We start from the raw sequence: 12,698 nt of genomic DNA on the forward strand, positions 1-12,698 counted from the left end.
CTGTCTCTACCTGTGTGTGTGTCTCTCTCTCTCTTTCTCTCTCTGTCTCTCTCTCAGTGTCTGTGTGTGTGTGTCTCTCTCTGTGTCTTTGTATGTGTGTCTCGGTCTATGTGTCTCTCTGTCTGTGTGTATGTGTGTCTCTCTCTTTTTCACTCTCTGTCTCCATCTCTGTCTGTGTGTGTGTGTGTCTGTCTCTGTCTCTGTGTCATGGACTGCACCATACCCATTTAGTCTCATGTCAAACACTGCTAGGGAAAGGTTCTACAGAGTTTCTACCATCAAACAAATATCTATCTGACCTTGCATCCTGCATTGTACATCTTTGCTGTTATGTTTTGGGGTTTTTACGCTCAATATTTCCTTGAGTTTAGAGACTTTGGCCACTTGGTTAAGTGAACCTCAAGTCATCTATGAACCAGAGTGTGCCTTTACTTGTCAATATTTAGTTAAATGTAGCAAGACCCAGGGGTCAAACAAAGAATCCTTGTCACTATACTCGGACTTACTGGAATATATCACGTGCCACTACATGGTCTTTGACTTTGGTGGGTGGATGAATATGAACTTTATCAGAGTGTGGCTCAGGCTATAAACCACTAGACAAACTTACTGAGCATTAAACAGGTACTTGAACAGTACTCAGTACAAAAGGTATATTTACAGTAATTACAAACCACTAATCTCCTCAAAGTTCCCAAACAACAGGTACTTCCCCATGCTAGTTCTCACCATAAAACTAACCTATGACACAGTCCCTTTTACTTCTTAGGTTGGTTCTACATTACCAGAGTCACAGACCTGCCCCTTTTCTCTGCTGATTTCAGACTGCTGTCTGGTTTCAATAAAGCCCAGATATAGTTCTAGATTTATTTGAAGATAAGCCAGAACAAAAGGACTTTAAGACTACATTAACTAATCAGTCATTCAGAGGATTCTAAATGGAGTTTGCCCAACAAATACAGCTGCCAAATAAACCTGTACTGTACTCAGCTCCACAAGATGTTCGTAACTGAATGGAATGACTTAACTGATCAGTTCCAAACACTTTGAATGACCTGTTAGACAGATCCCCAACCAAGGAAAGTGGCAACAATCGATTCTTGTAATTCACCTGGTCTTAGGATGTGTCTTTTCTACAGCTTTCAGCAGCCTCAATCCTCTTCTTTGGAACTCCCTTCCTAAACCTCTCTGCCCCTCAAACTCTCTCTCTCCACCTTTTAAAAACCTCTTCAAGACCCATCACTTTGACCAAGCATTTAGCCACTCCCTCCTAATCTCTCCATTTCCAATTTGACATCTGTTTCCCTTATGATTTTACGATGCTTCACATTGAAGGTGCCATATAAATGCAAACTGTTGTTGTTTGCAGAAATGGCTAATAATTAGCAATTTTGCCCCTGCATGTGCTGTGACTGGCAAGCAAGAATTCAATAAATAATCCTACATGGATAAAATGCTTCATTTTTGTCAAACTTAAAAGAACATTTGCCTTGCCCTAGCAGCTCAGGAATTATCAGGTTTCAAACATGTATATTCAGGGTATAGGCTTATGCTTTTACCTTAAATCCCACTGGGATGACCAACTGCTAAATGGTTCAGCTTCAACATCAGCCAGTACACATCGAGATCACCGCTTGGTAAACCTTTGAGCGTGTGAAAGTAAACCATCGGAACCAGGACGTTGTGGCCTGAGGTCGGTATTTCTCATAAAGAAGCTGACTGTAATGGTGCTGATTCTTGTGATATCACTGACTCAGCACCCATCCTTGAATTTCCAGGGTGGGAGTTTTTCAGATCTCCTGCCATAACTTCAGCAGAATGTCAGCAAAAACTCCGGAGAGACAGCGGAAGCAGCCGTTTATGCTATTTCCGACAATTTTCCTCCAACGTTACTGCAGGAGATCAGGAGAACGAAGCAGAAATTCTACCCCCCCCCCCCCAAGTATTTAGTTATTATAAGTAATTGGTTATCTTAACTGTAACTGTTGTGTGTTTCCAGGAGAGAAGCATTTAAATGAGGTCCGTGGTGTATGAGAATAAAATCCCAATTAGTTTTACATGTCTCATTTGCTTATTGATTCCATCATTGGTTAAGACGGTTACTTTTTTAAGCATTTCAGCTCAATGCTGACTGGATTGCAACAGCTGACAGTTTGGCTCGCAGGTGTCTGCACAAAAGAGTTTACTCGCTTGGGTTCTTGCAGGAGACATCTGACCATTTGCTATTTTTAAATCACGACAGGCTTGTTATGGAATCCTGAAGGTGCCCCTTGGCAGCTGGTTGTGTCGGACGTGTGCCCTGGGCGTTCAGCCAAAGTGTTTGCTGTGTCCCAAGAGAGGAGGAGCTTTGAAGCCAACTCGCAGTGGCACGAAGTGGGTCCATGTTAGCTGTGCCTTATGGATACCTGAAGTAAGACATCCATCTGTGGGGAGATTAACAACAGGGGTCTCAATGAACACATGATCATAATCAAACTTTCAGAGAAGGGGCTGTCAACTGCTCTTCCAATTAACCAAACAGAATAAATTCATGGATTGGTAGAAAACTAGATGAGTGGTTTGTCTTTGTTGCTAAAGATTTGATCGTGCTACAGTTGGCTAGAATCATATATTCAGAGGATCGCAAGTCAATATAGATAAATAAGACTTGCATTTATCTAGGGCCTTTCACGACCTCAGGACTTCCCAAAGCGCTTTACAGCCAATTAAGCACTTTTGACGTGTAGTCACTGTTGTAACGTAGGAACGGTTAATGTTGCAACGATACTGTTCTGGATAACTTACGGACATTTTTTTAACAGCCCGGTTACTTGGATAACAATTACACATGAGAATTAGATGCTGTAATGGGTCAGACACAACTCTCTCACCTCTGGGATCTGAATGCAGCGGAAAATGATAAGAAGAAAGTCTTTTCTCTCAGCTGGTTGCAAGGGTCCTATGTGAAATGAATGGGGACTGTCTCAACCCTCCTTTCTCATGAGTGGGCCAATGCAACAGAACTGTGCTTAATTTGGTACTGAACTAGCAATCTTACTCAGAGGCCATAAGAATGGCCAGGGTAGGAAATGTAAACATCATATTGGTGCAGTATGGCATGCTCTTAAGGTTCTCTGTTAAGGCTCATTGTTGGGGGAGAGTAGAAGAAGCCTTATTCTGAATCTATCTTATGCAATACCTTATTTTGGAGTGCTTGGTGTTGACACTAGGCACCCTGAAATTAGTAAGTATTCCTTTTCATAGCACTAGCATCCCTTATCTTGGTGAACACAAAAAATCACCTAAAAAAGAAAAGAATAAAGTTACTATAATTTAGCCTTGTACACAACTAAACATAGGCAAACCTGTTCATTTCAGGGAGAAAGAGGATGGGACGCTGGTTGGGATAGGTTGTTCAAAAAAGGGTGTAAGGATAAACCCAGCAACTATGGGCCAGTCAGTTTAACCTCAGTGGTGGGGAAACTTTTAGAAACTATAATCTGGGACAGAATTAACAGTCACTTGGACGAGTGTGGATTGATTAGGGAAAGCCAGCGCAGATATGTTAAAGGCAAATCGTGTTTAACTAATTTGGTGGAGTTTTTTGATGTGATCACAGAGAGGGTAGATGAGGGCAACGCAGTTGATGTGGTGTATATGGACTTTCGAAAGGCGTTTGATAAAGTGCCGCACGGTAGGCTTATCATCAAGACGGCCCATGGAATAAAGTGGGCAGTAGCAACATGGATACAGAATTGGCTAAGTGACAGAAAACAGGGTGTAGCGGTGAACGGTTTTTTTTCGGACTGGAGGGAGGTGTACAGTGATGTTCCCCAGGGGTCAGTGCTGGGACCACTGCTTTTCTTGATATATATTAATGATTTGGACTTGGGTGTACAGGGCACAATTTCAAAATTTGCAGATGACACAAAACTTAGAAGGGTAATAAACAGTGAGGAGGATAGTGATAGACTTCAAGAGGATATAGACAGGCTGGTGGCATGGGCGGACATGTGGCAGATGAAATTTATCGCAGAAAAAGGCGAAGTGATACATTTCGGTAAGAAGAACAAGGAGAGGCAATATAAACTAGAGGGCACAACTCTAAAAGGGGTACAGGAACAAAGAGATCTGCGTGTATATATGCACAAATCGTTGAAGGTGGCAGGGCAGGTTGAGAAAGCGGTTAAAAAAGCATACGGGATCTTGGGCTTTATAAATAGAGGCATAGAGTACGAAAATATGGAAGTCATGCTGAGCTTTTATAAAACACTGGTTCGGTCACAATTAGAGTATTGTGTCCAGTTCTGGGCACCGCATTTCAGGAAAGATGTGAATGTCTTAGAGAGGGTGCAGAAGAGATTTACTAGAATGATTCCAGGGATGAGGGACTTTAGTTACGTGGATAGACTGGAGAAGCTGGGATTGTTCTCCTTAGCACAGAGAAGGTTGCAAGGAGATTTGATAGAGGTATTCAAAATCATGAAGGGTCCAGATAGAGTAGATAGAGAGAAACTGTTCCTATTGATGGAAGGATCAAGAACCAGAGGACATAGATTTAGAACCAGAGGCAAAAGAATCAAAGGTGACATGAAGAAAAACTTTTTGACACAGCGAGTGGTTAGGATCTGGAATGCACTGTCCGCGGGGGTGGTGGAGGCAGATTCAATCATGGCCTTCAAAAGGGAACTAGATAAGTACTTGAAAGAAAAAAATTTGCAGGGCTACGGGGATAGGGCGGAGGAGTGGGACTAGCTGGATTGCTCTTGCATGGAGCCGGTGCAGACTCGAAGGGCCGAATGGCCTCCTTTGGTGCTGTAATCTTTCTACGATTCTGTGAAAGCAGAATCTGATCAATGCTTGGGGCTCTTACTCATTTTACTTAGAATAGGCAAAGGACGAGGCCTAACTTCTACATATTTGCCATTGCACAGTTTCTCAGACTGTGAGTCAGGACGATCATGTGTAACACATAAAGCAGACGTGTCTGCATCGCACAAGGCATTACTCCAAATTAACGTAATCTTTCTGTTGAAATTAAGTTCCGCCGATTCTAATTACAATAATTGCTGAAAGATACTGGTGTTTTGTTTTCAGATTATTTCAGATTTCCAGCATCCGCAGTATTTTGCTTTTGCTATTAGTAGGGTAGTTGGCTCGTGTACATTGGCTAGAAAGGTGACACAAATGAGCTAAGTGAGCTCGTGCCATTTCCTGGTTACCGTACAGCTGTTGCCATTAAGAGCAGTTTGGCTTCACCTGAAAGCACTTCAGCTGCAAGTTTTAAATGATCAAAAGGATAATCGTGTCACAAGTTTGGGGCTGGAATTAAGGAACAAAGTTGGGGCAGTAGAGGGAGCTATACCCTGCATCTAACCTGTGTGATACCTGCTCTGGAACTGCTTCCTCTGCAAATATGGAAATATTACTCTATATTAACCTGTATTATGATCAACCTAGTAGTGCTCAGAACTGGCATTAGTAGAAGAATATTCAAGTTCACAGCACTGATGTTAATGCCTCACTTCGATGGGTGCTGTTTTTCCCACCAAAATTAGTGTATGCTTCAACAAAGTAATTAGTTGCCACAGTTCTATATAATGAAAGTCTATTAAATCCACACAAATCAAATTTTACAGTAATAAATCCAGAATGTGATGGAAATGTGCAACAAGTTGAATAGAATCTAAATAATCAGCCTGCCTCTGTGTTTCCAGCTTTACTGTTTTAATTTCAAATTTCTAGTATCTGCTTTATTTTGTCTCTTAAACACCACACAGTCTGTTAAATGTGCTGCTCTTTGTTTGCACGTTGCTAGCTTTGGGAGAGAAGACTGATCGTGATTTCTTTTTTAATTCCCTCTCCTTTTCACCCTTTTGTCAGAGGCCAATGAACTCACGGCGCTCTCCGCACCTTTCCAATGCCCATTTTAAGAGTCACATTCCCAATACTTGAGAGCCGATGACAGCCGCCCTTCTGGTTGAGGAATGGAGTAGGGTAGAAATTAATTTATAAAATATACGTACAGCATTGGAACACCATTGCATTGAACCACAGACTGGGACTAGTCAGGTTCAAAGCCCAATTCTGACTATTTAGCTGTCGATTGGGCTGAGGCTACAGTATCTCCATGAATCAGGCGAGAGTATTTTAGTGGCCAGTCAAATGCGACATAGGCAGAGGCCTTGAAAAAGTTCTGCTGTTTGTCCTCATGGTGGCAGGGACGTTTGGCCTGGTAGGACCAAGGTGTATAAATGGGAAGAAAGTCAAGGATGGGTGGCGTTTGAGGATAAATACTCCCCAAAATTACATTGTCTGTTTAATTAAATGACTAAGCCTTAAGATTTACTGTGTTTCAATATTTTTAGGTAAGTATAGGTTGCCCTGAGAAGATGGAACCCATTACGAAGGTGTCACACATTCCTGCTAGCAGATGGGCTCTGGCTTGTAGCCTATGCAGTGAACGGACTGGGACATGTATTCAGGTCAGTATGAACAAGTTTATTCATTTGCAGAATTGTTCCGTGACTACAATCAGAACTGCAGTGTATTTTGTGCTGATAGGGGACAAAGAAGTGATGAAAGCCCCAGATTAGTGCCTTGTGCATTAATTAACTCCCTGCTTCCTACCTCAGCATGAACCTTCATTCCAACTGATAGTGGACAGGAGAATTTACATCTTTGTTAAAATTTAAGAGAATGTAACTGTGTTGGGCACTCCTGATGGTGACAGCTTATTAAGGCATTGAATAGCTGACTCATACTTTTAGAGACAATAATCTGGAACAAAATAAATTGGCACTTGGAAAAGTATGGGCTAATAAATGAAAATCAGCACGGATTTGTTAAAGGAAAATCGTGTTTGACTAGCTTGATTGAGTTTTTTTTTACTCGTTCATGGGATGTGGGCATTTATTGCCCATCCCTAATTGCCCCTTGAGAAGGTGATGGTGATGAAGTAACGGAGCAGGTTGATGAGGGTAGTGGAATTGATGTTATGTAAATGGACTTTCAAAAGACATTTGATAAAGTACAACATAATGTAATTGTTAGCAAAATTAAAGCCCATGGGATTAAAGGGACAGTGGCAGCATGGATACAAAATTAGCTAGAGGACAGAAAGCAGAGAGTAGTGGTGAACAGTTGTTTTTCAGACTGGGGGGAAGCATACAATGGTGTTCACCAGGGGTCAGTATTAGGACCATTGCTCTTTTTGATATATATTAATGATCTGGACATGGGTATAGAGGGTATAATTTCAAAGTTTGCAGATGACTCGAAACTCGGAAATGTAGTAAACAATGTGGAAGATAGTTACAGACATCAGGAGGACATAGACTGGTGAAATGGGCAGACACATGGCAGATGAAATTTAACACAGAGAAGTATGAAGTGATGCATTTTGGTAAGGAGAATGAGGAGAGGCAATATAAACTAAATGGAACAATTTTAAAGGGGTTGCAGGAACAGAGAGACCTGGGGGTGCAAATACACAAATCTTTGAAGGTGGCAGGTCAAGTTGAGAAGACTGTTAAAAAAAGCATATGGGATCTTGGGCTTTATTAATAGAGGCATAGAGTACAAAAGCAAGGAAGTTATTCTAAACCTTTATAAAACACTGGTTAGGCCCCAGCTGGAATATTGTGTTCAATTCTGGGCACCACAATTTAGGAAGGATGTCAAGACCTTAGGGTGCAGAAGAGATTTACAAGAATGGTACCAGGGATGATGGACTTCAGTTATGTGGAGAGACTGGAGAAGCTGGGGTTGTTCTTCTTAGAACAGAGAAGGTTAAGGGGAGATTTGATAGAGTAAGGAGAAACTGTTTCCAGCGACAGAAGGGTCGATAACCAGAGGACACAGATTTAAGGTGATCGGCAAAAGAGCCAGAGGTGACATAAGGAAACATTTTTTTACACAGCGAGTTGTAATGATCTGGAATGCACTACCTGAAAGGTGGGTGGAAGCAGATTCAATAGTAACTTTCAAAAAGGAATTGGATAAATACTTGAAGGGAAAAAAATTACAGGGCAATGGGAAAGAGCAGGGGAATGGGACTAACTGGATAGCTTTTTCAAAGAGCCAGCACAGGCACGATGGGCCAGTGGCCACCTCCTGTGCTGTACCTACTACAATACAAACCATGAATGCTCCAAGTTAGATCCCAGTCTGCGGTGAATTAGCTGATCTTAGCCTGGGTAATGGTAGGAGTTTTACAGGTTGCCACAGTACTCCTGGGTTAGCAAGAGGAAAATTGGTCTGGGTTCCCACTCCTGGGGCACGATTTTAACTTTGAAGTCCAGGTGCGTTGGGGGCGGGGGCGGCAAACAAAATCGGGCATTTCCAGAGCGGGAAGGAATCCTGGCTCCAACCCGCCGAAAAATGCGCACGACACAGACCCATCTGGGTGTGTGCGGTTCACGAACCCGGAAGTCCTGCCGGCAATTAAAGCCAGCGGGACGATATTTAAACCTGGAATTAAAGTACTTAAAGTTGTTAGAATCTTCACTAATGTTGTTAATCATGCTGGGTAGTGATTTCAACGCTGCCTCAACGTGTTTCCCATACTGTGTGAAGCACGCCGTGGGAAACTAGGTGGGTTGCAACTGGCAGCCATTTGGACATTTAAATTCCTGTTTGACAGATGGGGATAAAAGGTGAGATAAAAGGTGATTGCAGCAGGGCACTCAATTCTCTTAGATAAACTTTTGGCTGGGAGTTCTTTGTGTTTAGACTGAAAATTCTTGGTTCACACTCAGAATTGTTCTGTTTACACATATTTACCTACTTTTTGGACCCCCTCAAACTGACATCATCAGGATGGGGGGGGCGCAATGGATGCATTCACCAGTACATCCAAGGAGGGGGACCTCAGCATCCTCACTAGGCACGGCGTGCACTTCCACCACTTGCAGCTCCACAACACAGAGTTGCACCACAGGGACCTGCAGAAGAGCAGAGAGGGCAACAACAGAGGGACCGATGTCACAGGTGCACTACCTTTGTGAGAGGGTCTATAGACCGAGGCTGAGCTTCCTAGACCTTTCTGAGAAGCACTGCCTACGAAGGCTGAGAGTGACCCTCCTACATAGAGAGCTGCTCCCGGCTGGGCCTGGTGGCATCGCATTGCCAATGGCAGTTAAAGTCACCACTGCTCTCAACTTCTTCGCCTCTGGATCTTTCCAGGGCGCCACTGGTGACATCGCTGGGGTCTCTCAGTCATCTGCCCACAAGTGCATAAGATAGGTCACCGATGGTTTGTTTCGCAGGGCGTCCCATGCCGTTAACTTCCCCATGGACAACCTCAGCCAGACGGAGAGGGCAGTGGGTTTCCACTGTCAGGCTGGCTTCCCACGGGTACAGGGTGCAATTGGTTGCACACATGTAGCAATCTGAGCACTTCTACATGAGCCAGGACCATTCATCAACAGAAAGTGGGGTATCACTCCATCAACGTGCAGCTCGTTTGTGACCACCGGAAAAGATTTTTTCACGTGTGTGCCAGATTCCCCGACAGCTGCCATGATTCCTTCATTCTGAGGGATTCCAACATCCTGGCCCTCTTCCACGCACCAAACAGCCTTAAGGGCTGGCTCCTCGGGGCAAGGGATACCCCCTGCACATATGGCTCATGACACCTGTGATAAATCCCATCAGCGAGGCACAGCGTTGATACGACAGTCACATCACCACCAGATCGGTCATTGAACATGCGATAGAACTGCTGAAGATGCGATTTAGGTGCCTCAATCGGTCTGGAGGAGCGCTTCAATATGCACCAGTGAGAGTGGGTAGAATTATAGTTGTCTGTTGTGTCCTGCACAACATGGTGCAACAATGAGAGTTACCGGCTGATGAGGCCCCATGCCCTCATCCAGCATCCACATCTGCCATCAACATTGAGGAGAGGGACGAGGACGAGGAGGAACCCATTGGCAGAGCAGCTGCTCCCCTGGCTGCTCGTGAGGCCAGGGAGTCACTAATATATGATCGATTCTCATAAGGACATCTGCAAAGTGAGGAAAGTCCAGTCTTCAGACCACCTGCAAAGAGCAGCGCCAACACCAACACCACCCCCCACCCCCACCACACAAAACAGTCCTACAACTACACATACACCCATTGTAAACGCACCCACTGGGTGGCATCAAGGCTCGCCTTCATAATGAAGCACATGAAAGGGCACTATCACAAAAGGCAGTCAAGAATGGGCAAGACGTGGCAGTAGTGGTGAGAATGCTAACATTTAATGTGAATTTAACAAAAACCAAATACAAATGAAAAACATGACAGGCTGTCAGAGCAGGTTGCTCATGTTCATGCCCTGACTGTTGAGATGCTTTTGGCCTACGCCCTCTGGGTTTTGGAGCTCGTGAGGGCCCCGCCAAAGACTGCTCCACCTGCACCGGGGCAGGGGTAGACTCGGCCACCTGGAGGGGGGGCAGCATTGTGGGTTCTGGTTTGGGGGGGGCAACGGGTGAAACGTGGGAGTGCTTTCAGTGGCTCCCCACTTCCATGTCCCCTTTTGCCATCATCCCTCTCCTGGGCCAGGGCCACATCTCTCCTAACACCCTGCTGGAGGACAGTTTGGAGGACATGTGTGATACCTAGGAAGCCCACCTGTAAAGTATCTGTCTGCCTGTTTAAGGCGGCAGAATGTTGTTCACCCTGAGTCCGCACGGCCATTATCAGGGCCTGAATGGACTCATTTGTGAGCCGTGCTTGAAGCTCAACGGAGGCTAGCCTTCTCTTCATCGCAGACATTCCCGCACTTACCTGTGCCACCATTCCACTAAAGCAGGAGTTGGACTCCTCCATCCTCTGCGCTATTGTGGAGAGTGTGCATGGCACCTGTTCCAGTACCTCGCAAATGTGCTGCCGTCCCTTGATCATTCTCCTTTTAAAGGATGGCCCCTGGGGTTCAGCATCTGCGTCCAGCTGAGCAGAGCTAGGAGAGGAGTGCGCCCACCGACGTGGACTCTCCACAGCTGAACCTGCCACCACTGTCTGCTCTTGCTCACTTGTGTGTGGTCACTCACCAGGTGCCAACCAACTAACTGACTGCTAGGACCCACCGAGGTGTGAGTATCTGCGCTGGTGGATGGCTCGCTAAGACGTGATGGTGCGCTCTCAGAGGCCGGGAGCTTCTCTGAGGAATCGCCCTCTCCCGTCATTTTGGTTGTTGAAGGGCCTGGAAGAGAACAGAAGGCAATATTAAGAATCATCACAGATGTCTAATGTTGCAATGAGCATACTGAGGTATTCAACATGCCAATCATTAATAACATCAATTCACGTTACGTGTGATGAATGTTAAAGTTGTGGGGTGCCAGTCTCGGCATCCCCAACAGCTAGGCGTTCCAGCGTCCGGCTGATCTGCAGGGCCTCCTCCTCTGTCTCTGTGAGGACCACTATTTGTTGTGTCCCCCCTGCAGTCCTCGTCCTCGCCCTCTCCCGTGCATTTTGCGCTCTCTTCTCCTACAAGGGGAGAAAGTACAGACGTGTGAGTGAGTGAGGGTGAAGTGGTCAGCCGGTGAATGTATTGTTTTGGGAAAAGCTGACCTTGAAAGAGATGCATCAGAGGGTGACTATCAGACAAGACATCACATTGGATCAGGATTGGGGTGAGTGGTAGTGGTGGGTTCACAAATGGGGAGGTGAGCAAGTACTGAGGAAGTGAAGGTAAGTTGACGATGAGCATTAAGTGGGTGTGAGGAGTGATGTGATGGAGTAGGCTTGGCAGTGCAGAATGAGTGTGGGGGGTGGAACGTAGAAACATAGGAACAGGAGAAGGCCATTCAGCCCCTCGAGCCTGCTCCGCCATTTGATAAGATCATGGCTGATCTGTGATCTAGCTCCATATACCTGACTTTGGCCCATATCCCTTAATACCTTTGGTTGGCAAAAAGCTATCTATCTCAGATTTAAAATTAGCAATTGAGCTAGTATCAATTGCCATTTGCGGAAGAGAGTTCCAAACTTCCATTTTCCCTATCTCTCCTGTAGACCTTATAACCTGGTATATTTAGTTCCCAATCCTGACCATCCTGCAGCCATGTCTCAGTAATAGCTATCATGTCATACCCTCCAATTTGAATTTGTGCCTGTAGTTCATTTAATTTATTGCTTATACTCCATGCGTTTGTATATAGAACTCTTAGTTGGGCCACACACACTAGCCTATCCTTCAGCTTTGATGCTGGGTTAATCGCTTTACACCTTCTAGTTTTCACTTTCTCTATAGTGCCTAAAGTACACTCTCTTTCTGCTGCTCTACGCTTTTCCCTTTCACTTGTTCTTTAACAACTATTTGTACTATTTGTATTGTAAATTTCCCCTGGGTCCTCCCCTCTCTTGCTCCTTTCAACTTTACTCTCTTCTGACTCCCCGCACAAGTTCCCATCCCCCTGCCACCAGTTTAAACCCTCCCCAACAGCAGTAGCAAATCCCCCTGCGAGGATATTAGTCCTGGATCTGCTGAGGTGCAACCCGTCCGGGGGTGTGATGTGCACCACGGAATGCGGGAGAATCAGTAAGTATACTCACTTTGGCTGTCCTAGTTAGGTCATTGAAGCACTTCCTGCACTGGACCCAAGTGCGGGAGATGTTACTTCTGCTGGTGACATCATCTGCCACCTCGAGCCAGGCCTTCTTGGTGGCAGAGGCAGGACACTTCCTTCTGTCCGTTGGGTACAGCGTCTCCCTCCTCCTCCTCACCC

The 12,698-nt window shown here is 45.1% G+C and overlaps 1 protein-coding gene across 8 annotated transcripts in view; it reads left to right on the forward strand.

Annotated features, from left to right (window-relative positions):
* Positions 1-12,698, forward strand: part of jade2 (jade family PHD finger 2) — a 167,347-nt gene that overhangs the window by 101,003 nt on the left and 53,646 nt on the right. For all 8 annotated transcript variants that reach the window (XM_067996197.1, XM_067996201.1, XM_067996196.1 and 5 more), the window contains 2 exons: positions 2,243-2,410; positions 6,348-6,464. In XM_067996197.1, the coding sequence (XP_067852298.1) occupies positions 2,243-2,410; positions 6,348-6,464 (285 nt within the window). The remainder of the gene's footprint in view (positions 1-2,242; positions 2,411-6,347; positions 6,465-12,698) is intronic.

The sequence above is a fragment of the Heptranchias perlo genome, chromosome 14, assembly GCF_035084215.1.
Source record: "Heptranchias perlo isolate sHepPer1 chromosome 14, sHepPer1.hap1, whole genome shotgun sequence".
In the NCBI taxonomy this organism is placed as follows: domain Eukaryota; kingdom Metazoa; phylum Chordata; class Chondrichthyes; order Hexanchiformes; family Hexanchidae; genus Heptranchias; species Heptranchias perlo.